The following is a 27223-nucleotide window of genomic DNA, read 5'->3' on the forward strand; positions in this document are numbered from 1 at the left end:
CCATCCTTCCCCTGCTGTCCCCACCAGACACCAGGGAGTCAGAAGTAGTGGTAAGTCGGGGAGGGTTTATATGGGGGCATAAGGCTTTTCTGGAGGCAGAGTGGCCCATGATATGCCTTTTAACCCCCTATATGCCACTCTGCCTCAAAAAATGCCCTTTAACCCCCCTTATATGCCACTCTGCCTCCAGAAATGCCCTATACCCCCTATAAAAGGCATATCAGGGAGGCAGAGTGGCATATAGGGGGTATAAGGCATTTCTGGGGGCAGATGTGCATAACTGGGGGGCAGGTTGGCAAATAAAAAACAAAAATTTCTCAATCATAGCTTTTATTAAATATGAAAAAATTGTTTACATGAATAAAGAAATAAAAGTTTCCTACAAGAATATTGTGAAGAATAATGTGATCACTGTTTTGTTCCACTGAATAAAATGGAACTTTTTCATCTAAAAATGTTTGCAAGGGCAGTGTCCGTGTATATGTGTATGTAAGGGCAGTTTACGTGTCTGTATTTTTCTTTAAGGGCAGTGTACGTGTATATGTGTGTGTAAGGGCAGTATATATGTGTGTTTATGGGCAGGTGTGTGTAAGGGCAATGTATGTGTATATGTGTGTGTGTAAAGGCAGTGTATGTAAGGGCAGTGTATATATGTGTGTAAAGGCAGTGTATGTGTATTTGTGTGTGTAAAGGCAGTGTATGTGTGTGTTTATGGGCAAGTGTGTGTAAAGGCAGTACGAAAAATTACTGCAGTTTTTTCTGAAGTAATACTGCAGTTTTTTGGACATGAAAAAGCTGCAATACTGCACTTTTACTGCAGTACTACTGCACATTTACGTCATTATATTGCAAACCTACAGTTGTACTTCAATGTACTTTAGCTTTATTGCATTTGTACTTCCTTACAAAAATAACTGCAGTAAAACTGTTGTTCTTTGTACATTTCTGTTAATGAACAGGTCACTTAAGAGCTCTTTATAGTGACCCATCTGGCTTGTAATCTGGACAGTGACACCAACACATTCCGTCTGTAGTCTACATATCCAGCATGGTGCCTGAGTAGAAAAGGTGCTTTCAAGCCAACACCAGTCCACACCGATAAACAAGTGTTTCCTTCATTTATCTACAAAGAAAACTAGGTTGAATAATTGCATTACGAATAGTAAAATATTGTTTTTAAAAGCATTGCGATTAATGAAACACACTGTCTTTGCCTTTATAGGCGCAACATAAACCACGTGACCTTAACATAGACCATGTGACCTTAGACTGCTTGTGGACAATGAAATCCCAGATGCCTCAGTTTAACACACGCAAGCCAGTGACGTTTAATAAGCCGTCTGCCTATCCAGATTCGGTATAAGGCTCTTTAAAAAAGCAGTCCCAACAATGGTGTGGTTGGCATCTGTGTTTAGATCCTTCCGCCTATGTAAACACGAGGACGCGAGGAGAAGGTAAAGAAATTGTTCATTAGTTAGTGGTCGTAATTAAGTGTAACACAGATATAGCCAACATCTATTTAAATGATTAGCATTTGTCTCGCATATAACAGAAAGTGATTAATGCTTAAGTATCGAATGCGTTAACTACAACGAGTATGCACGAACGTTGACAGGATATTGGAACATGCTTTTACTAATTTTGTGCGTAAATAAAGTGAAAATTGTATTTACGCTACATAACGAAGAAGCGTTTCTATTTTTTTGGCAATTGTGACCTATGTAAATTTATGTAATCATATACTTAATCGTATGGGCGAGGGTCTTTTAGACGTGACACGACAGTACATCAGAACTATTTTTTTGCTTGACAGCAACACCCCTCCTTCGCCGAATCTCGCGGATGAACATGCTTTTCTCACCATATAGATTCTATGAGGCAGTTGGTTTGTTTCGTTTAGCTGTTTGTACCTGACATTTCGGGGTCTGTTTCATTGTTTTAATATCTGTATAGGATCCTGTTAAAATCTATTTAACGGGGCTGGCTTATCGGAGGAAATGGAGTTTGTCCCTCCACCGGAATGCCCGGTGTTTGAGCCAACTCGGGAGGAATTTGCTGACCCCTATGCATTTATCAATAAGATTAGACCGATTGCAGAGCAAAGCGGCATATGTAAAGTCAGGCCGCCACCGGTAAGTGATTTTATATATATACATTTATACTGTCAGTATCTTTAAAATATGTATATATTTATACTGTAACTGTCTTTGTTAATAAATGCTCTGTGTGTGTGTTATATAGAATGTGTTTGTGTAAGAAATAAAACTCACAGTGCACAAGTGTACTTAACTCCCGGAAGTGCCTGTTTATGAACACACTATTTTGTTCCTGGGTTGATGACTAGAGAACCAACAGCAGTTATTCAATATGGCGCCCGAGTCCCAATCCTTTGTGATGCTGGGACTAAGGGGTATATTTTAACATAACGTAGCAAACGCTGATGCAGACTGACACCTTGATAGAGCGTTAAGGATTATACACGCAGGGTTTTTAAAACAAATGGTAGTACTTTTTTTTTTATTTTATTTTTTTTATTGTGTGATTTATGTACACACTCTTGCTTTTTCCTGGATTTCAATTTCCTTGTGGTTAAAATGGTTATCTACACAGTATTATCAAGTGTAACTAAAATGATTTTCCAACAAAGCTATCAAGAGCAAAATACAAGAGTTATAGTACTCTTGTCTATTAGCTCAGGTCTGTGAATAACATAAAGGTCGAGCATCTATTCAAATTAACTCTATAGATTGTAAGCTCGTTTGAGGCCCTCATCACCTGTTGTCTCTAAGTCAATTTATGTTACATACTAATGTCCTGTTTACTCATTGTACAGCGCTATGGAATTTGATGGCGCTATATAAAACAATAAGATATATAGTTATGGAAAATTATGGCAAACACTGAATTCCGACATTATAGTAGGTGCCACCTTTTCAGAAACACACACCTGGGTTAGTAGTCATAGGGAGCCTGACAACGTGAAGGCAACTGTTTTTCTTATTTTATAGGGCATTTGAAGTATGGTTTATGAGGGGGGCAGTTTATCAGTTTTATATGCCATGCCAACAGCTGTTTAGTTTTCTGTATGACTGTCATAGAATGTAGTATTAGCAATGGAAAAGAAAGCAGTAAAATGTGGTAGCTTCAGTGAGGCAAACAATCAAGCAAGTATAGTTCTTACTACTATAAGAGATGAAGTGCTTAGGAAAGGGAACCGAGTAAGGCCCCGACTTTTTTTTTTTTTTTATTATTATTACTACTCTATCTGTGTATTTATGTAGCACTTTTGAGGATGTTGGAAACTATACTTTGATATGGGCGAGGTGGCTTGCCGGTTCATGGTTCTAGCTATCTAGGTTATGGCCAGTGTGCCTTTTTTTTTTTTTTTTTTTTTTTTTATTATTATAACATAGTCTAGGTTCCCATTTTTCCTGTACAAATTTAATATCTGTGTTTGCAGCCTCTCGGGAAGATCTGATAAAGTCTGCAGGAAATATGATGTTCAATACTATCCTCTTCAGTATATTTCTCTTTCTGAGCCAAGTACAATTCAGGGTGCCAATTAATGATTATATAGTGTGTATGCATGTAATAGATACACCGATCAGCCATGACATTATGACCACCTGCCTAATAGGGTGTAGGTCCCCCTTTAGCCGCCAAAACAGCATTGATCCCTTTTAAAAGTGTGCTGTGGTATCTGGCGCTAAGACATTAGTTCTATGGATCGGACCTGTTTGTCCAGCACATCCCTCAGATGCTCAATTGGATTGAGATCTGGGGAATTTGGAGGCCAAGTCAACCTCTTGAACTCACAATGTACATGGTCTGCAGCAATGCTTATGTAGGTGGTAACATCCACGTGAGCAGAACATTGCCCAAAGCATCGCACTGCCTCCGCTGGCTTGTGATCTTCCCATATTGCGTAGATGTCCCCCGCCGGCCCCGCAAGACACCCAGGAGTCTGCTCCGGTAAGTCGGGGGGGGGGGGGGGGGGCAGAGGTAAAACGCACCGTGTGGACGGCAATCTTTGAATTATTTAATTATTCTAGGGCTGCAAATAACTATTTTAATAATCGATTAGTTGGCCGATTATTTTTTCGATTAATCGGATAAAAAAATGCAATTTTTTTTCAATTTAAAATAATGTAATAAAAAAACCTACAATTTACACTTTCATCTCTTTATTGCAATGGCCTCACTCTATTCACCTTCTTATTTTACTGACATAATAAAAGCTACAAGAACCCAAACAGTGTTTCTCAAACTAGGTTTTAATACAGTTATTAGTAAATATTAATTCATATTTTTCATATTTAATAAAAACTATGAGAAAAAAGCCTTGTTATGCACATCTGACCCCCAGCTTGCCACTCTGCCCCCATATATGCCTTATACCTCTTATTTGCCAGATTCCACTGTGCCCCTGATATGCCTTATACTCCTTATATGCCAGTGATATGCAACTGAGCCCCCCGATATACCTTTTACCCCCAGATATGTTTTATGCCCCCCTGATATGCCTAATATCGATATGCCTTATACCCCCTATATGCCCTGAAATTCATAATACCCCCCATACACCACTATAACTCACCCATACACCACTCTGGCTCCTCCCCTTCCCATACACCACTCTGGCTTCTCCCCTTCCCATACACCACTCTGGCTCCTCCCCCCTCCCATACTCCACTCTGCCTCCTCCCCCCTCCCATACATCACTTTGCCTCCCCCCCTCCCATACTCCACTCTGCCTCCTCCCATACACCACTCTGGCTCCTCCCCCCTCCCATACACCACTCTGCCTCCTCCCCCTCCCATACTCCACTCTGCCTCCTGTCAGCAACGGAGGTTCACAAGACACCAGGGAGCCGGGTAGAGAGGCAGAGTGGCGTATGGGAGGGTGGCTCCCATACACCCCTCTGACTCCTCCCCCCCTCCCCTACACCGCTCTGCCTCTCTACCCGGCTCCGTTACTGACAAGCACTTTCACTGCAGCTTCATCGAAGCCTCAGCATAAGTGCAGTAACGGAGGCTGTCTCTGCGATGCAGACCCTCACCGGCTGACAGAGAGGATGATTCTCTGTCAGCCGGTGGGGGTCTGCACGATGCGCACAGACAGCCTCCGTTACCGCACTTCACTTACGCTGAGGCTTCTATGAAGCTGCAGTGAAAGTGCTTGTCAGTAACGGAGTCGGGAGAGAGGCAAAGTGATGTATGGGAGGGGGGAGGAGTCAGAGGGGTGTATGGGAGGGGGGGAGAGAGACGGAAGTGAGAGACCGGCCGACAGTGAGGGGAATCCAGGATTTAGGTTCCCCCCCCCCTTACCTCTAACTGCAAATTAAGTTAACCTTATTAAATTAACTAAATTAACCCTTAGTCCTCGGCATTAAATTAATCCTAAAGAACCCATCAACCATAACTGCCCCAAATTAACCCCCACCTCCCCTAAGTTTCAGCAGCCCAAATATTAATGTTATACTCAGATGAGTGTCTCAGCCATGTGGACCAATTGGCAGTGTGATTGCAGGGAGAGACTGGGAGGGGAAAGGGGTGGGACCAATCTTCAGAGTGACTGCAGGGAGGGACTGGAAAGTAGTAACTGCTGCTGTGAGTCGCACTGAATGAAACATAGAAAGTGACGGCAGATAAGAACCAGAAGGCCCATCCAGTCTGCTCAACCTCTGGGTACTTTCCTTTAGTACCTGCCCTTATCCTATATCTAGCTTGGCCTTATGCCTATCCCATGCTTGCTTAAATGCCATTACTGAATTTACGGATTATAAAATGAGGGGTATTTTTCAGAGCACTTGCTCTGAAAAAAAACATTTTTTAATCTATCAATTCAACTAATCGATAATGAAACTTGTTGGCAACGATTATTGATTAGTTGTTGCAGCCCTAGTTCCTACCTGTGCTATCTTTGTTTGACAGCCAGGCTGGAGCCATCTGAGTTGTCGTTGAAGATTAAAAAAACAAAAAACATTTGGTAAGCCCTGTGTTAACCCCTTGATGACAATTGCCGGTCCGGGCACGTCACTGAAAAACATGTCGTTAACGACAAATGACGTGCCAGGACCGTCATTTGTTAAAACAGGTAAAAAAATTTGATCCGCGATCGTGATTTTTTTTATTTTTTTTTACCCAAACGGCGTTGCTGTAATGCCTCGACCTCGAGGCATTCAGCAACGCCATGATCGGAATCAGGAGCCATGTCTGGCCCCTCCCCGGGGCGTCAACATCCGCCATACAATGTATGGCAGCGGACGCCCGTTTTAAAAGCGTTTAGGAGGCGGGATCAGGGGAACCTTCAAGTTGAAAAAAAATGTTAATGTTTTAAAAAAGGCAAAAAAAAATTAAAATATATAAAAAATATATTTTTGTGAGCAAGTCCTAAAATTAGCACATTAGCTTAAAACAATTCTCGCATGGAAAGAGTTAAAATACTGGCATATTAAATGCCCATGGGGTGTCTACTTTAAAAAAAAATGTATGATTTGATGGGGTAAATTGAATTGGTCGGGTTCAACAATGTCCCAATTAACACGGGGGGGGGGGGGGGATGGCCACACATCTAATTTCCAATTAGAAAAATGCACACGTACCAAATGTGGCCTTTTAGTTCCCCCAAAAAATGACAAACCCATGCATGTGGGGTATCACTGTACTCAGGAGATGTTGCTGAATACATATTGGGGTGTCGTGTGACAGCGGCATATACCAGGAGCTGTAAATTCATACATAAAGTAGGTGTGTGTGGGAAAAATACACACACAAAAATACTACTGCAAACTTTGAAAAAATGCTGGTGGTAAAATGTATGCATGCAAAGAGTTAAAATACCAGCATTTAAAATACCCTATGGTGTCTAGTTTTCAAAAATATATGGTTTTGTTGGGCACACTGAAATGGCCCGGCTCAAAGATGTACCAAATAGGGCATGGGCAGTGGATCCCTAAATGCCAAAGTTCAACATTGAAAAATGTGCATGCCCAAATGTGGCCCTTTTGCCCCCAAACAGCCAGGCAAAATCATTCATGTGGGGTATCACTGCGCTCATGAGATGTTGCTGAACACATATTGGGGTGTTTTGTGATAGTGACATATACGAGAACTTTTTAATTGATACCTGAAGTAAAATGTGTGTGAAAAAACAAATGCAAAAAAACGACTACCAGAAAGTTTGACAAAGGCTGATGGTAGAATTAGTGCTTGGAAAGGGTTAAAATACTAGCATTTGAAATACCCTGGGGTGTCTAGTTTTCAAAAATATATGGCTTTATTGGGCATACTGAAATGGCTCGGCTCAAAGATGTACCAAATAGGGCATGGGCAGTGGATCCCCAAATGCCAAAGTTCAACATTGAAAATGCGCATGCCCCAAATGTGGCCCTTTTGCCCCCAAACAGCCAGGCAAAATCATTCATGTGAGGTATCGCTGTACTCAGGATATGTTGCTAAACACATATTGGGGTGTTTTATGACATATACCAGAACCTGTTTATTCATACCTAAAGTAAAATGTGTGTGAAAAAACAAATGCAAAAAAACGACTACCAGAAAGTTTGACAAAGGCTGATGGTAGAATTAGTGCTTGGAAAGGGTTATAATACTAGCATTTGGAATACCCTGGGCTGTCTAGTTTTCAAAAATATATGACTTGATGGGGTAAATTGTATTGGCCGGCTTCAAAGATACCCGAAATGGCACATGGGGGGAAGAATTACCAGATTTGGGAAAAAATGGCTTTGAAATAGCAAAACGCTACCTGTAATTTTTGCCCCATAATGTGTAGAAAAAAGCAAAAAAACATAACATTGGGTATTTCTAAACTCAGGACAAATAGTAGAATCTATTTAGCAGGTTTTTTTCATTACCTTTTATAGATGAGTAAAAGATTTTTCAACTAAAAGTTAGAAACAGTCATTTTTTTTTCTAAATTTTTCACCATATTTTATACTTTTTTTAATAGTAAATAATATGATACAATCAAAACAATGTCATCTAAAGAAAGCCCTTCTTGTCCTGAAAAAAACAATATCTAATGTGTGTGGGTTCAGTAAACGGGAAAGAAGAAAATTACAACTAAACACGAGCAGTGCAGAAATTTTAAAACGGCCATTGTCACGAAGGGTACAAAAAGTAAAATCGGCCTTTGTCACGAAGGGGTTAAACACTGCTTTGCCCTGGCACTCTTGTCTGTGGATGGCTACTAATACCTGTTGGATCCCATCCTGATCACCACTGTCGCGTTTCTTACGCACTGCACAATAAGGATACTTCATTAAGATCCAACATGCTTATTGAAAGTGACAGTTGGAAAATCCTTTCATATATGCTGCACCCCATCCTCTACACTCCCAGGGATTCTCCACAAAAGCCCAAAAGTGTGTGTGTACAGTATCTCACAAAAGTGAGTAACCCCTAAGTGGAAATGTCCAAACTGGGCCCAATTGGCCATTTCCCCTCCCCGGTGTCATGTGACTCGTTAGTGTTACAAAGGTCTCAGGTGTGAATGGGGAGAAGGTGTGTTAAATTTGGTGTTATTGCTCTCACACTCTCTCATACTGGTCACTGGAAGCTTAACATGGCACCTCATGGCAAAAAACTCTCTAAGGATATAGGCTGTAAGAAGACTGCAAAGACCCTGAAACTGAGCTGCAGCACGGTAGGCAAGACCATACACACACAGGACAGGTTCCACTAAGAACAGTCCCCGCCATGGTCGACCAAATATGTTGAGTCCACGTGCTCAGCGTTATATCCAGAGGTTGCTTTTGGTTAATAGACCTATGCCAGCATTGCTGCAGAGGTTGAAGGGGTGGGGGAGGTCAGCCTGTCAGTGCTCAGACCATATGCCGCACACTGCATTAAATTGGTCTGCATGGCCTCTTCTAAAGATGATGCACAAGAAAGCCTGCAAACGGTTTGCTGAAACCTGACAAGCAGACTAAGGATATGGATTACTGGAACCATGTTCTGTTGTCCGATGAGACCAAGATAAACTTATTTGGTTCAGATGGCTTCAAGCGTGTGTGGCGGCAACCAGGTGAGGAGTACAAAAACAAGTGTGTCTTGCCTACAGTCAAGCTACAGTTCGTTGAGGGAACCATGAATCCTCTGATGGACTTGTCCCTTCAGGTACACAGCTGTGGATATTATACAGAACAACCACCCGTCCCCCCGGAACCCAGTTTCTATGTTATACCCCTTTTTCCTATTGCCCCGACCCATAAACTGCCCTCTGCCGCACACACCGCCATGCCCAGTACCAGGACGTACAGGTTTTACTTTTGGAACTGCTGGGCGACTAGAATAGCCTCCTGCCGCACTATGTGTACCAGACAGGATTATCTCCGCAGGGTGCCCAGGCAGGACTCCTGCCTGACTATTAGTGGAAGATATCAGAGGCTAATCCCTTTATTAGCTCACCTATTGTTCCTGGGAGACCTGAATCCCCCAGCTAAAGGGGGCAGTTATGTTACTCGGACTTCTCATTCTGTGTGTTGATGTGATTATGTGGATATATATACCTGTGTCTGCGTACAATAAAGTTTTCTTAATGTTATACCCTACACTGAGTCTCGGCTAGTGACTGGGAAACCGGGGAAAATGTGTGTGTTCCGGGCTAAGGGAGCATAGGACAGCGGAGGTAGTCGGTCGGACTAGCCAGATCCATGACAAATGCCAACATGTACCGTGACATACAAAAGCAGAGCATGATTTCCTCCCCCCTCTCGGAGACTGGGCCACATAACGACCCCAAACACACTTCCAAGATGACCACTGCCTTGCTAAAGAAGCTGAGGGTGATGGATTGGCCAAGTATGCCTTCAGACCTAAACCCTATTGAGCATCTGCGGGGCATCCTCAAAGGTAAGTTGGGGGAGCGCAATGTCTCTAACTTCTACCAGCTCCGTGATGTCGTTGTGGAGGAGGACTCCAGTGGCGACCTGTGAAGGTCTGGTCAACGCCATATAATAAAATATTTACAAAATATGTGAGGGGTGCATTCACTTTTGTGAGATACTGTATAACTGCTGCTGCCGTCACTTCCTCTGGGGCTTCTATGACGGAGCGCTGGCATCACATGACCTTCTGGTGCTCATTCAAAGAAGCCTCGGTGGAAGGGCCAGCAGCGGAGGTTGTCTGCGCCCACCAGTTGCCCCACTAGGCACCAAGGAATCTGAAGCACAGAGGACAAGTCTAGGGATGCACTGGTAATAGTGGCATAAGAGGGGGTGGTGTAAGGGTTTTCTGGAGGCAGCGTGGCATATAGGTGGTTAAAAGGAATACCCCCCCACGACTTAGTATGCAACGGGACTGGGGAAGTATTGGTGTCTAAGGAAGCTGCTGAGTGGGTGTCATTACACCCTTCAATAGGACTATGATCCCAAGCATACCTCAAACTCCACCAAAGGATTGGTTGAAAAAGTAGTTTTGGAAGATTCTACAGTGGACATGGCCATCACAGTCACCTGACTTAATCCCCATAGTAGATCTCTGGTGGGCTTTTGTAGGTGGTTGCAGCACACAAACCCAAGAATATTACTGAAGTGGAGGCGGTTGCTCATGGGGAACAGGATAAGAATCCTCAGGAGTGCTGCCGGAAGCTAGTGTCAAGAGCAAAAAGGTGTTGTGCTAAGGATGCTTTTTATGTTGGGATGAATAATTTTGAGATTGGAGACGGTATTATAAATTACAGTTTAGTTTGAGGAAACCACTTGAGCTATTTCAATTGCTTTTGTTTGATTTGTTTAATGCTGCAGGGCATTTATGGGGAGCGGAGTGGCATATCAGGGTGCGCAGTGGCATATAGGAGGTATAAGGCATATCGATATTGGGCATATCAGGGGGGCATAAGACATCTGGGGGTAAAAGGTATATCAGGGGGCTCAGTTGCATATCACTGGCATATAAGGAGTATAAGGCATATCGGGGGCACAGTGGAATCTCTGGCATATAGGAGGTATAAGGCATATATGGGGGCAGAGTGGCAAGCTCTGGGGGCAGTTTGGTAAATAAAAGAAAATATAAACAAGGCTTTTTTCTCAGTTTTTATTAAATATGAAAAATAGTTAACATATGAATTAATATTTACTAATAACTTTGTATTAAAACCTAGTTTGAGAAACACTGTATTTGGGTTCTTGTAGCTTTTATTATGTCAGTAAAATAAGAAGGTGAATAGAAAGAGGCCATTGCAATAAAGAGATGAAAGTGTAAATTGTACGTTTATTACATTATTAAATTTAAAAAAAATTCAATTTTTTATCCGATTGATCAAAAAAATAATCAGCCAACTAATCGATTATTAAAATAATCGTTAGTTGCAGCCCTACTTTATACACCATGATATACCTTTTAACCCTCTAAATGCCACTGTGCCCCATGATATGCCTTTTGACCCCCTATGTGCCACTCTGCCTCCAGAAGTGCCTTATACCCCTATATGCCACTCTGGCATTTTGGGGGTTAAAAGGCATATTATGGGGCAGAGTGGCATATAGGGAGGTATAAGGCATTTCAGGAGGCAGAGTGGCGTATAGAGGGTTAAAAAGGCATTTCTGGAGGCAGAGTGGCATTAAGGGGGTTAAAAGGCATTTCATAGAACACTCTGCCTACAGAAATGCCTTATGCCCCCCTTTAACACTCTGACCCCCCCCAAACTTACTGGTGCTTCTGATTCCCCGGTCATGTAGCCGGGGCAGCGTGTAGACATGTACGCGATTCGCGTAGACATGTACGCGATTCGCGTAGACATGTACGCGATTCGCGTAGACATGTACGCGATTCGCGTAGACAACTTCCGCTGCAGTGGGGGTTGTCTGCTTCCATCGCGCAGACCTTCCCCGGCTGTCAGCATTTGCTCTGGAAAAAAAAACCTTGTCTTATAGTCGTGCAAATACAGTAATATCGCATAATTTAGCTTTCAATTGTGCCCATTGCTATGTAATTTGTCATTCTCAGATACCAGAAGCAAACTGTGGAGTGAACTTAATTTTGAAAAACATTTTAAGCATTTTTTTTTCGTTTTGAAATCCCATTTTATCCTCTACCTGCCTTCATCAGACACCTCATCCCTCCTATTGCTCCTCTCCCCATATGTACTTCACCCACATAAGCCTCAATCAGCATCTGCCCTCTGACCCCTTATATATAAAATCTTTCAACCCCTCAAATGTCTCTTAACTCCTCTCTTCAGTACTGTAAATTTTTATCAGAATCTCTCCTCCAAAAACTGCCCTCTTCAGCTAGTCCCATTCTAGGCATCCCCTGCCTAACTGCTCCCTCCAGCCATTTCAACCTCTTGTAAGGACTTACCTGCCTCTCCGGTCCCGCGCCGCTTCCTCCTCGGCCGGCTTCCCGGGCAGCGAGTACCACCGCTACCCGGTTGGCGTCTTCACAGCGCCACCGTTTGGTCAAAACATATTACACGTTACATCTTGTAACGTGTTCTTATTACCTCGGGTGACCTCCTTAATGCAGGACACACCTCCAACTGTCCTTATTTAAACCTGGACTTCCTCTTATGGGTCATCCTTGGTTGGTGTATTTCTGCTATTTGCTTGCGCATTAGATTGTTACTGACTGCTTTGGTTTGACTTGGCTTGTTGACCTCGTTCCTGTCTCCTGATTCGGCTCCTGATTCCTGCTCGTCTGGTATTGATTCGGCTTGTTGACCTCGTCTCTGGATTCTGATTTGGCTTATCCTGATTACCTGTCTGACCCGGTTGGTCCTCTGACTTTCTGGTTCCAGTTTGGCCTGGCCCACTCCGCCATCTGGGGTCCTACCTCACCATACCATTACACCTCTTATCTGACCTTTCACTCTCAAACTGTCCTTATTATCCACTTAAGAACCAATCTACCTCTTTCAACCTCCTCAGCCCAATATCTGCCTCCATCTCCACCCTTACCTACCTGCTAAAGCCACCCAACTGCCCTGTTCAGTAAACACAGACCCCCCCCCCTTTCATCTTCCCTCTGATTCCTCATATGCCTATTCAATCTTCCTTTACACCAGGCATATCCAAACTTTTTTCGAAGTGTGCCAGATTTGATGAAGTGAACATGTGCGAGGGCCGACCATTTTGCCTGACATTCTTTGAACCATTAATTTGCATTTAACTTTAACTATTTTATGCAAAGTTTATTGAAAATGGCATACTTTTCATTTTGTGACTTGGATGACAAATCTAAACGTGTTAAATCACGCTGCCTTTAATATAAAAAAAATCTATATTTGGGCAACTTATCTGGGGGGGTCTTATCAGTCCGGAACGTGGGCCGCAATTGGCCCTCGGGCCGGACTTTGGACATGCCTGCTTTACACCATCACCTTTCCTTTTCAGCCCGCTGCCTGCCCTATGACCTCCATATAAACTCAACCTCTCAAATGCCTTTAGGTACCTTAATCCTCTTCCTCATCTCTCCAACTGCCCTTTTAGTGATCTTTCTTTGGTAGATGGGCTGAGGCAGCATGTCTACTAGGCCAGATTAATAAAAAAAAATAACCCCTGTAGTGATTGCGGTTCTCTGAAACTGTCTGGGTTAAGGATTCTTCACTGCCTTATGGGGATTCAAAGTAGTCACTGGTATGTATGTTCAGCCAACATGTTAACTGGGATCAACACTTGTTTTTTTCAACTTATAACTGACAATATTTATGGAACTACAGCTCACATTAACTAAAAAAAAAAATAAAAAAAAATTAGAGCTCAATCTGCTTCTTTATGATCTGGCTGTAGGTCTGATGAAATTGCCATATGGGAAAAATGTGTTTTCTGCATCTGCAGACTGCTGTCAAATTATGGTCAAAGCAACAATCAAGAGATCAATGGAACTTTTGTTCAAAATTAAGTATTGAAAGTGCTACTGTGTGTTCAATTGACATCCGTTGCTTTGATTATGCATAAAAAAAAATTTAAAATGTAAAGTGTGTATATATAACTTATTTTATTTTTTTTATTTCCTTTTCCCTTTTCTCTTCCTTCTAGGACTGGCAACCACCTTTTGCATGTGATGTGGATAAGCTTCACTTCACACCGAGGATCCAGAGACTGAATGAGCTGGAGGTAACACTAATGTTAATGTTGAACAGTTTTGAAACATTTGAAAGGACTGATAAATATTAAAGGGAAGATATTTTGATCTTAAACTAACACACTCTTGCCCTCCTTTAACTTTCTTCTATAAATAGTAATTGTGTGGATTATGTTGGTTCATAATCTCTCCATATATTCACACAGAAAGATGCAGATGGTGGGCAGGGCACATATAGGTTTCCTTTAGCTAATTAGGCGATGCTGATAGGATTATAGGCATACATGAACACAGAGCCATATTTTTAGGTTCGAGTCCAGCACTGGCTTAACCCCTTCAATCCCAGGGGTTTTGGTACCTCAAGTCCCAGAGCAATTTTGCCATTTTTGCGGTATGTCGGTTTAGCGATTATTCTCCTTTCCTGTGAATAGTGTACCCATGTAAACTATATATTGTTTTTTTCAAGGAGAGATAAAGCTTTCTTTTGATACCATAGTTGGATGATTAGCTGAAAATTTAGAATGAGAAATTTAGTAAAAACTAGCAACAAATAAAAAAACAAACTAATTTTTTTAATTTTCCCTCTGAATCCTCACAAAATTAGGTGAAGTGATGGAAAATCCCCTCCAAGTTTATCAATTCATGTGTCCTGATTTCAGAAATACCTACTTTATATAGCACCAGGGAGCATACTATAAGGTGTACATATTTATGCCTATGGCTTAATGGGTTTGGGGGTTGCTAGGGCAATGGGATGTAAGGTTTTTTTTATTTTTTTATGATCACTTTTTTTTATAGATTTTTTTTTTTTTTTTTTTTAATATATTTCTTTTACACAAAAATGGTTAGAGGTTCTCTTAGGGGCCTCCTGAACATGCCAGTGATGTCACAGTGACATCACTTAGCTCACATTATTTTTTAAAAAATATTTTTTAATGACTAACCGTTTTTTCTTTTCTTTTTTTTTTTTTTCCCCCTGCTTTTCTGTTTCAGGACGAGAGGGGGGGTGGGAGGCATGGTTTCTCACTCCCCTCCCCGCAATCCTCCTGCACCCATCACACTGTGATCTCTATGCAGGTCCTCACAGGATATCCCCTGCAGGGCGTATCCTGTCCTCCGATGAACTTCCGGGTTATGTCAGCAGTGACGCAACCCGGAGGGGAATGCCAGGCAGTTTGAAATGTAACAGCTTTCCGGCTTTCATGCCGGAAGCTGTTACATCAGATCAGACAGCAGAAAGCCGGCAATGTCGTCTTCTGCTGTCAGTGGGGAGTCCAGGCTGTCAGTCTAATCTCCCGTGCAGCGGCAGGGATGTGTCCCTGACGCTGCAAGAAGGGCTGGACGTCCCGGTACGTCCATAGGGGATTGAAGGGGTTAAACAAAGTGTTTATTTTTATTGACTCTTCCCTTTTTATTGTTTAGATCTGTTTTTTCCAGTTCTAAGTAGGCCAGAGAATATCAATTCACCAATAGAATAGCAAATATTTATTCATTCGCAATGCTCCTTCAAGAGGCCGAGGATACTACTCGACAGTTGTGATCAAAAGTTTGCATACCCTTGGAGAATTGGTAATATATGTGCCACTTTTAAATGAGTAAGCAGGCAAAACACATTTCTTTTATTTTTTTTCGGGATTCATATAGTTGTCTGAGACCCTAAATTCTTGCAGGTGCCATAGCTGCCCTTTCGTCATGACAAAATGCCTCCGGGTAATGCCAAGTCTTTTGGTTGTCTTGTATGAACCGCACATTAGAGATCTCCCCAGGGTGGCTCAATGATATTAAGGCCAGGAGACTGATGACCACTTCAGAATCTTCACATTTTCCTGCTGTAACCACTGAAGGGTCAACTTGGCCTTGTGCTGGAAAGTCCCATGTGTGGGCGAATGCAAGCTGGCAGTATTTTCTGATAACATGTTTCATTCATCTTGCCATCAATTTTCACAAGACTCCCTATGCCTTTAAAACTCACACCTCCCCAAAATATCAGTGCGCTACCACCACATAGGCCTTGTTGGCGCCTCTCCAAACATAGCGCATGTGATTGTAACCATAAAGCTCTATTTTGGTCTTGTCACTCCAAACTACAATGTACTAGAAGCTGTGAGGTGTGTCAAGGTGTTGTCGGGCATATTGTAACTGGGCTTTTTTGAGGCTTTGGCGCCGTAAAGGCTTATTTCTGGCAACTCGAACATGCAGCTCATTTTTGCTCAGGTATCGTTGTATTGTGTTCCTTTAACCCCTTAAGGACCAGGCTCATTTTTCGTTTTGTACCCTGTGGGACCGCAGCTGTTTTGACACTTTTGTGGTGCTTGTGTTCAGCTGTAATTTTCTCCTCACCCATTTAGTGAACCCACATAAGTTATATATTGTTTTTTTCAGGACAAGATGGGCTTTCTTCGGATACCATTATTTTGATCGTATCATCTTATTTACTATAAAAAAAATTAAAAAAACATGGTGAAAAATTGAAAAAAAACACATTTTATGACTTTTATTTGAAAAATCTTTTACTCACCTAAAAAAGCAAGTAAAAAAAAACTAGCTAAATAGATTCTACTACTTGTCCTTAGTTTAGAGATACCCAATGTTTTTATGTTTTTTTGCTGTTTTTTGTAAGTTATAGGGCAATAAGTACAAGCAGCGTTTTATGATTTCCAAATCTTTTTTAACAAATCTGGTCATTCTGCCTCCATCTCCTCTTTGGAATATCTTTGAAGCGGGTTAACTCAATTTAACCCATTTAAACCATATATTTTTGAAAACTAGACACCCCAGGGTATTCCAAATGCTGTTATTTTAACCCTTTCCATGCACCAATTATAGAACTACACTTTGTCAAACTTTGTAATAGTATTTTTTTTTTATTTTTTTTTCACACAAATTGTACTTTAGTTATAGATATACAGGTTCTGGTATATGTCACTGTCAAACAACCCCCCAATATGTGTTCAGGAACATCTCCTGAGTACAGCGATACCCCACATGCATGGGTTTGTCAGACTGTTTGGCTGGTAAAAGGCTACTTTTGGGGCATGCGTAATCCAGGTGGTCATTTGGTCATTCTGCCTCCATCTCCTCTTTGGAATATCTTTGAAGCCGGTTAACTCAATTTAATCCATTCAAACCATATATTTTTGAAAACTAGACACCCCAGGGTATTCCAAATGCTGTTATTTTAACCCTTTCCATGCACCAATTATAGAACTACACTTTGTCAAACTTTGTAATAGTATTTTTTTTTTTATTTTTTTTCCACACAAATTGTACTTTAGTTATAGATATACAGGTTCTGGTATATGCCACTGTCAAACAACACCCCAATGTGTGTTCAGGAACATCTCCTGAGTGCAGTGATACCCGACATGCATGGGTTTGTCGGGTTGTTTCAGATTTAAAATGCCACATTTGGGAAGTGCGCTTTTTTTCTCCATTTTGGTCAGTCTGTACCTATGCCCTATCTTTGAGCTAGGCCACTCCAATTTACCCCATCAGCCATTTTTTTTATATATTAGACACCCCTTGGGTATTTGAAGTGCTTTTATTTTAACTCTTTGTTGAGATTTTTGAGAAATTTTAGCACTTGCTCAAAATAATAAACTTTATTTTTTTATTTTATTTTATCTTTTTAATACTTTTTTATATTTTTTTTACACATTTTGCAATGTACTGGATGGTTCATCTAGTGACATCACTGCATAATTATTTTTAAATGTTAGCACTTTTTTTATTTTTTTTTTAATATTTTACTAATCACATAGTGATTAGAAAGCTGGGCTCCATTGACTTGCATGGTTGAATGCAGTACCTGTATTCAACCTGCAAGTGGAGCCAGAGTTCTCTAGAGGGTCTGGAGACCGTCTAGCTAACTCTATCATCTTTATTGTTTATTTTCCCGGACCGCCGCCATCTTGCTTGATGGCGAAGATCACCGGCAGCGGCGGCTGTGACCGCTCTCCGGAGCGGTCACAGCCCACCCAGAGGTAAGTGTTTGGTGTCGCTGGATGCCTCCTGATTGAGGCATTCCAGCGACACCATTTAAGTTTAGGAGGCGATCGTCGATCGCCTCCTAAACGCTTTTAAAACGGGCGTCCGCCGCCATACAATGTATGGCGGCTGTTGACGCCCCGGGGAGGGGCCAGACATGGCCCCCGATGCCGATCTCGGCGTTACTGAATGCCTCGACATCGAGGCATTACAGTAACGCCGTTTAAGCGAAGAAAGTGATCGTTGATCACTTTCTAAGCTTATTTTATTTTATGACGGTTCAGGACCGTCAAAGGTCATTTAGCGACCTTCATGTCATGACGGTCCTGAACCGGCAAAGGTCGCGAAGGGGTTAAAACAGTCTTTTTACAGAGCAGACAGTATTTCTCCTGATGTTACCTGTGGAGTTTTTCTTTGTATCCCAAATAATTATTCTGGCAGTTGTGGCTGAAATCTGTCTCGGCCTACCTGACCTTGACTTGGTATCAAGAGATTTCCAGTGATTGAACAGTACCGACTGGGATTTTCAAGGCATTTGGATATCTTTTTATGTCCTTTTCCATCTTTATAAAGTTCTATTACCTTTTTATAATGCAGGTCTTTTGACAGCTCTCTTCTGCTCCCCATGACTCAGTACCTAGTCTGCTCAGTACATCCACATGAGGGCTAACAAACTCATTGACTATTTATACAAAGACATTAATTGCAATTTAAAAAAGCCACAGGTGTGGGAAATTAAACTCTTAATTGCCATTTTACTGTGTGTCACCTTATGTATCTGTAACAAGGCCAAACATTAAAGGGTATGTAAACTTTTGATTAGAGCCATTTGGGTGATATCTGTGCTAGCCTTAAATAAGACATATTTTCGTAATATTCTCCTCTAGTTTCCATGCCTTTATTCCTTCAAAAAATTCCTCAAGACCCACTTCTTTAAGGACGCTTACAACATAGCACATTAACGCCCTCCCATATTCCTTTAGCTCACCTTTCCTAGTCCCTCTCCTGCAATACTTTTAACTAATGTGGCTGGTCTATCCCTAAAAATGGCACTTTTACCTATTGTGTAACACACCCTAAATCCCTCTACATTGTAAGCTTGTTTGAGCAGGGCCCTCCTCACCTGTTGTGTCTGTCAGTTTATTTTACATACTACGAATTTGATGACGCTATATAAAACGGGGTATGCAAACTATTGAGCATAATTATCTTTGAAGATGCAACAATTTAACCCCCCCTTTTTTTTTTTATTTTTTTTTTTTAACCAGATTTACACTAAATGACTAGCAGTTTTTCCTGTGTCTTGCGTAGACCAAAAGAAAATTGAATCCCTGTCCCTGAAAATGGCGATTGCGGGGGACAAGTCTCTATGATCACTTGTGTAGCAGTGATCAAAGAGCTCGGGGTGGGGGGGGGGTCTCTTTTTTTTTTTTTTTTTGCTGTTGCTGGTCTACATGGGCATCAGGAGTGCCCCATACAAAATGGACATTATCCTCTATTGATATCTAGGAGCGATCAGGCAGCAGGGCAATGTTGTGGCAGGTCCCCACACTTGTGTGGGGATCCAAGCAACAAACACCCCCTTCCCTGAAGCTACATGTGGTTTACACGTTGATCCTGTAGGAGCAGTCCAAAGGCTTGCGGTGGATGTGCTGTAGGGCTGCAACTAACGTTTGTAGGGCTGAAACAACTAATCGATAAAATCAATAATAATCGTTGTCAACGATTTTCATTATCGATTAGTCGAATCGATTTTTATCGCTTATAAAATGAGGTTTTTTTCAGAGAAAATGCTCTGAAAAACTTCTCTCCTTATATAATCCGACCTCAAACAGAGATCGGATTATAACACTAGAATCCAGGTCCCCCGCAACGCTGCAGGGGACCTGGATTCCCCTCACTGTCGGCCGGTATCTCACTTCCGTCTCTCTGTCCCCTCCCATACATCACTCTGCCTCTCTCCCGACTCCCTGGTGCTTTGTGAACCTCCGTTGCTGACAGGCACTTTCACTGCAGCTTCATAGAAGCCTCAGCGTAAGTGAAGGGCAGTAACGGAGGCTGTCTGTGCGATGCAGACCCCCACCGGCTGACAGGATGATTCTCTGTCAGCCGGTGGGGGTCTACATCGCACAGACAGCCTCCGTTACTGCCCTTCACTTACGCTGAGGCTTCTATGAAGCTGCAGTGAAAGTGCCTGTCAGCAACGGAGCCGGGTAGAGAGGCTGAGCGGTGTATGGGAGAGGGGAGGAGTCAGAGGGGTGTATGGGAGCCACCCTCCCATACACCACTCTGGCTCCTCCCCCCTCCCATACACCTCTCTACCCGGCTCCCTGTTGTCTAGTAAACCTCCGTTGCTGACAGGAGGCAGAGTGGAGTATGGAAGGGGGGGAGGAGGCAGAGTGGAGTATGGGTGAGTTATAGTGGTGTATGGGGGGGGTATTATGAATTTCAGGGCATATAGGGGGTATAAGGCATATCAATATTAGGCATATCAGGGGGGCATAAAACATCTGGGGGTAAAAGGTATATCAGGGGGCTCAGTTGCATATCACTGGCATATAAGAGGTATAAGGCATATCGGGGGCACAGTGGCATAGTAACATAGTTCATAAGGTTGAAAAAAGACCAAAGTCCATCAAGTTCAACCTATATACATATTGTGTCCCTACTGTGTTGATCCAGAGGAAGGCAAAAAAACCCTTATGAAGCAGATGCCAATTGCCCCATACCAGGGGGAAAATTCCTTCCCGACTCCAAATATGGCAATCAGAATAAATCCCTGGATCAACGTTCTGTCCCTATTAATCTAATATCCATAACTTGTAATATTATTGCTTTCAAGAAACACGTCCAGGCTCCTTTTGAACTCTTTTATTGAGTTTACCATTACCACTTCCTCTGGCAGAGTTCCATAATCTCACCGCTCTTATTGTAAAGAACCCCCGTCAGTGCTGGTGTAGAAACCTTCTTTCCTCCAACCGTAGAGGATGTCCCCTTGTTATAGATACAGTCCTGGGTATAAATAGGTCCTGGGAGTGATCTCTGTACTGTCCCCTTATATATTAATACATAGTTATTAAATCCCACCTAAGCCATCTCTTTTCCCAAACTAAATAACCCTTTCTGGGTACTTTCTGGGTTCCCCTTATTACTCTGGTTGCCCGTCTTTGAACCCTCTCCAGCTCCACTATATCTTTCTTGTACACTGGTGCCCAGTACTGTACACAGTATTCCATGTGTGGTCTGACTAGTGACTTGTACAGTGGTAGAATTATTTCCTTGTCGTGGGCATCTATGCCCCTTTTGATGCACCCCATGATTTTATTTGCCTTAACAGCAGCTGCCTGACACTGGTCGCTACAGGTAAATTTACTGTTAACTAAAACTCCTAAGTCCTTTTCCATGTCAGTCGTCCCCAGTGTTTTCCCATTTAATACATATTCCCAGCCTGGATTTTTCTTCCCCATGTGCATAACCTTACATTTATCTGTGTTGAACCTCATCTGCCACATCCCAGCCCAAGCCTCCAACCTATGCAGATCCATTTGTAATCGTGCACTGTCCTCTATTGTGTTAACCACATTACAGAGCTTAGTATCGTCTGCAAAGATTGATACTTTACTATACAATCCCTCTACAACAGACCTGGGCAAAGCACGGCCCGCGGGCCACATCCGGCCCGCTGAATAGCTCGGACCGGCCCGCAGAGTGTCCTGGTGACTCACCAATGAGTCCGGTGTCAGCAACGGGAAGCAGCGAAACTATGCACTCCGAAGCCTTGTTCATTTTGTTCACTTCTGTGCTGTGCTAATAGTTATTCAGGCCTTACTTATTTAAGCACCTCTACCAATGACGTAGGCTTGAATAACTTTATTAAACAGCACATAAGTTAACAAAATGGACAAGGCTTCGGAGTTTGTAGTTTCACTGCTTCCCGATGCTGAGTAAGTGATGCCACTGTAACTTCTGAGTGCCAGGATGCTCGTTGCGGACCTTGGGGAGTGCCAGGACAATCGTTCCACGCTCGTCATTGGTAAGTGTCAGGACTTTTCCCTTTGCATTGTAATTACAATAATAATAATGCTAATAATATTCACTTTTTAAGCTCTCTTCTTGGGGCAGCTCTCTGTGCCCTCTCCTAGGAGCATACTACTGTGTATTAAAAAAATCTATTTTCCGAGGTTAGCTGTTAACCCTTAAATATGGCGGCTAACATTAAAAAAAGAAAAATTGATGCAGAATGCCGAGTTTTTAACAAAGAATGGACTTCTAAATATCTATTTACTGAAACCAAAGGTAAAGCTGTGTGTTTAGTTTGTGGAGAGCAGATAGCTGTATTTAAAGATTACAATTTGCACCGCCATTATGAGACTAAACACGGAGAGAAATACAAGAACTTGACGGAGGCAGAGCGGGCACGGGTATCTGAAGATTTGCTAGCAAACCTGCAAAGTCAGCAAGGATTTTTTAAAAAGCTTCACTCATCCAGGGATGCAGCCGTAAGGACCTGCTTTGTAGTATCCTACAAAATTGCAAGAAACAGTAAGCCATTCTCTGATGGGGAGTTTGTCAAAGAATGTTTGGTGGACTCTGCAGCGCTAATTTGTCCTGAGAAAAAAGCATTCGCAAATGTGCCCCTCTCCAGGCGAACTATAACGAGACGGGTCGAAGACATAGCGGGGAATTTGGAGCTTCAGCTGCAAAAGAAAGCGGATGATTTTACCTTTTTTTCCTTGGCTCTGGACGAGAGCTGTGATATCCGAGATACAGCCCAGTTACTTATTTTTTTACGTGGGATAACAAAAAACTTTGAGATGATGGAAGAGCTGGCAGCTATGCGATCAATGAAAGATACTACAACGGGGAGTGATTTGTTTACAGAGGTAAATGCATCCATGGACAAGCTAGGACTAAAATGGAACAAATTGGTAGGTGTTACAACCGATGGCTGTCCAAATCTGACAGGGAAAAATGTCGGACTTTTGAAGCGGATGCAAGAAAAAGTGACTGAAATGAATCCAGAACAGAAATGTATATTTCTGCATTGCGTTATTCATCAGGAGGTGCTGTGCAAGTCGGTGCTAAAAATCAGCCATGTTGTTGATATTGTAACTAAGATAGTTAATTTCATCAGGGCAAGAGCACTAAATCACAGACAATTTGTTGCACTGTTGGAGGAGCATGACAGTGAACATAGTGACATAGGCTACCAGACGGCTGTGAGATGGCTCAGTGTTGGCAAGGTGCTTAAAAGAGTATGGGACCTGAGAGCCCAGATTCAGGAGTTTTGTGAGCAGAAAGGCAAAGACATCCCAGAGTTCTCAGATACACGCTGGATGGCAGATCTGGCCTTTGCTGTTGATGTGACTGCACTCATGAATGAACTAAATGTCAAGCTGCAAGGCAAAGGCCTCTTTGTACATGAAATGTTCAACTTTGTGACAGCTTTCATGAGAAAGTTGACGTTTCTTTCAAGTCAACTGAAGGACAAAATTCTCACTCACATGCCAACACTGAAAGAAGTCACACCATCAGCTGATCACCTCCAAAGGTATTCATCCATGTTAGGGGCACTACATGATGAGTTTTCCAGAAGATTTCAAGACTTCAAAGCAATTGAGAGTGAAATGCACATGATTTCTTCTCCCTTTACATGCAGTGTGGATAATGCACCCAGTGATGCCCAGCTTGAACTCATTGATCTGCAGTCTGACAATCTACTGGCAGAGCATTTTAAGTCAGTATCACTGCTGGAGTTTTATTCTTCTCTCAAGGTGGAAAACTTTCCACACATAAGGACGCATGCTCAGAGGATGTTAGTTCTCTTTGGATCTACCTACGTATGTGAAAAAACATTCTCAATGATGCAGTTCAACAAATCCAGATACAGATCCTCTCTCAGTGATGATCACCTGTGTGCTGTCCTTCGCATAGCCACCTCGGATATTCAACCTGATTTTAATGCACTTGTTCAAGCCCAAAACAGGCTAGATTTCTCTCATTGAACGTTTTTGTATACATTAAAAATGGTAATGTTACGGTGTTTGTCACTGTTGTGATTTTTTTCTCTGTTTTTGTATGTTGAAAAATTTATTAAAGAAATATCTGATTTAAAAAAATGGTAAGGATGCATATACTGTAATGCAGGTTCATTAAAGTTTATTATCTTTTCACTGACTCATTGTAAAGTTTCATTTACCATTTTTTTAAGAAGGGATAGTATATGTATGCAGTATACAGGTATTGGTAGAATGAAGTTAAGGGCTCATGCACACTGCTGTAGTTTCGCCCGGGCCGTAACCCAGGCGAAACTACGGCGTGCTGCTGCGGAGAGGAGATGGGAGTGCTCCTTACCGCTCCCCTCTCCATTGGCAGACACGGGGGCCGCGCTGTAAAACGGGGTGAAACACCGGTTGCTCACCGCGCCGTATTACAGCGCCATTCATTTTCAATGGCGGCCGTATTCTGGCCGCAAATCGGGCGGCTGGAATACGGCCCCATTACGGCAATGTGCATGGAGCCTTCGTATGTTGGTCTGGCCCTCTAAAACCATTCCAATTTCTCATGTGGCCCCATGGGAAAATTAATTGCCCACCCCTGCTCTACAAGGTCATTAATAAATATATCAAAAAGAATAGGACCCAAAACTGACCCCTGTGGTACCCCACTAGCAACAGTAACCCACTCAGAGTATGTACCATTAATAACCACCCTCTGTTTCCTATCACTGAGCCAGTTACTTACCCACATACACACATTCTCCCCCAGCCCAAGCATTCTCATTTTATGTACCAGCCTTTTATGTGGAACCGTATCAAATGCTTTGGAAAAATCAAGATATACGACATCCAGCGATTCACCCCGATCCAGTCTTGAGCTCACCTCCTCATAAAAGCTGATCAGGTTAGTTTGACAGGACCAATCCCTTGTAAACCCATGCTGATATGGAGTCATACACTTCTTTTCATTGAGATACTCCAAAATAGCATCTCTTAGGAAACCCTCAAACAGTTTACACACAACAGAAGTTAAACTAACAGGCCTATAATTCCCCGGGTCACTTTTTGTCCCCTTTTTGAATATTGGCACAACATTTGCTATGCGCCAGTCCTGGGGAACAGACCCTGTCACTATAGAGTCCTTGAATATTAGAAATAGGCATATCAGGGGGCACAGTGGAATCTGGCAAATAAGAGGTATAAGGCATATATGGGGGCAGAGTGGCAAGCTGGGGGTCAGATGTGCATAACTGGGGGCAGTTTGGTAAAAAAAAGAAAATGTAAACAAGGCTTTTTTCTCAGTTTTTATCAAATATGAAAAATAGTTAACATATGAATTAATATTTACTAATAACTTTGTATTAAAACCTAGTTTGAGAAACACTGTTTGGGTTCTTGTAGCTTTTATTATGTCAGTAAAATAAGGTGAATAGAGAGGCCATTGCAATAAAGAGATGAAAGTGTAAATTGTACGTTTTTTTATTACATTTTAAATTTTAAAAAATTGCGTTTTTTTTTATCCGATTAATCGAAAAAATAATCGGCCAACTTATCGATCATTAAAATAATCGTTAGTTGCAGTCCTAAACGTTTATTTTCATAGTTGGCCGATGTTTTTGTTTTTTATCTGATCGAGAGAAAAAAAATGCAAATTTTTTGTTTTAAAATTTAAAACAAAACAAACATCAGTATAAAACACTTACGTTAACACTTATCTCTCACAATGACATTTCTATCATTGCCTTCTTATTTTACTATAACATAATAAAAGCTATATTTTAAAGGACCCAAACACTTTCTCAAACTAGGTTTTAATACCTAAAAAAGTTTTACTAGTAATTATTTAATCACATGTAAACTATTTTTAAATATTTAATAAAAACAGATTGAGAAAAATGCATTTCTTTTTATTTGCCAATCTGCCCCCAGTTATGCACATCTACCCCCCCAGCTTGTCGCTCAGACCCCTAGCTTGCCACTCCACCCCCTTATATCCTCCTATATGGGAGGGGGGGTACTAGTAAATACTAATTCACATGTAAATTATTTTTTGTTTTATTTACTTTTATTTGCCACTTTGTTCTAGTTATGCACATCTGCCCTCAGATATGCCTTATAATCCCTTATATGCCTCTCTGCCTCACCAATAAGCCACTCTGCCCCAAGATATGTCTGTTAATCCCCTATTTGCCACTCTGCCTCCCAGATATGCTTTATACACCCATATATGCCACTTTGCCTCCCTGACATGCATTTTAACCCCCTATATATGCCACTCTGCCTCCAGAAAACTATTAAAACCCGCCCCCATGCCACTTCTGTGGTGGAGCACCGGACGATCATGTGATGCCGGTGCTCCGTCATAGAAGCCCCCAGAGGAAGTGCCGGCAGCAGCAGAGGTCACCAGAGAGGAGGATCCGGGTTCCCTGAGCACTGTGGGGGATCTGAATCTTAGTCTTGTAATAAGACCCCTATTTGAGGTCTGATTTAGAAGACGACCTTGAATGTAAGAACAGGAATATTTTTTTCAGAGCATTTCTTCTGGAAAAAAAACCTTGTTTTATAACCGAGCAAATACGTTAATCCTTTACGGTAACTTTTGTTTCACTATACATAGCCAATGCAAATAGGAAAAAAGGAAACTCAACATTTTTTAGATATGCTGGGAGTTGGGCCCAATAGTGGCCAGAAAAAGTAAAACTGCTTAACGAAATTGTAGATCTTTTTGAAAGTTGGCATTGCAAAGCATTTTAGCTCAAGTAAGTTTGCACACCCGTCAAGATTTCGGACACCTTGCTTGCCTTTCTGGATCACCTACAGTAAGCACAAATCTAAACAGAAATACTAGAGCTTGAGGTTTTTATTCTACCTTTTCACATGCCTGAACAATCTTATCCCTATCATCTCCAACCATAAACGCCCTCCAGTCTTTAACTGTATCCTATGGAATTCCGCTCAATATGCAACAAACTCTCTTGTGTGTGTATATATGACTTTTTTTTTCTCTCCCCATGATTTTAACTTCCTAGCACTTACTGAAACCTGGATACTACCGCCTCTGCTGCACTCTCCTTCGGGTGTTGGTGTAGGCCGCCTCCTCTCACCTCACTGCACCTTCCAGCATATATACCAAGCCCTCCCTCTCATTTTGTTCCTTTGAGGTTCACACAATCCATCTTTCCACTCTCTCT

At 42.0% G+C, this 27223-nt stretch overlaps 1 protein-coding gene across 1 annotated transcript in view; it reads left to right on the forward strand.

Annotated features, from left to right (window-relative positions):
* The first annotated feature begins 1997 nt into the window (after positions 1–1997).
* Positions 1998–27223, forward strand: part of LOC149271929 (lysine-specific demethylase 5B-like) — a 63246-nt gene continuing 38020 nt past the window's right edge. The window contains exons 1-2 of the mRNA XM_089506986.1: positions 1998–2132; positions 14001–14078. Coding sequence (XP_089363112.1) covers positions 1998–2132; positions 14001–14078 — 213 coding nt within the window. The remainder of the gene's footprint in view (positions 2133–14000; positions 14079–27223) is intronic.

Source organism: Sceloporus occidentalis, unplaced genomic scaffold (assembly GCF_023333645.1).
Source record: "Sceloporus occidentalis isolate IW3139 unplaced genomic scaffold, rSceOcc1.0.p SCAF_446, whole genome shotgun sequence".
Taxonomy (NCBI): Eukaryota; Metazoa; Chordata; class Lepidosauria; order Squamata; family Phrynosomatidae; genus Sceloporus; species Sceloporus occidentalis.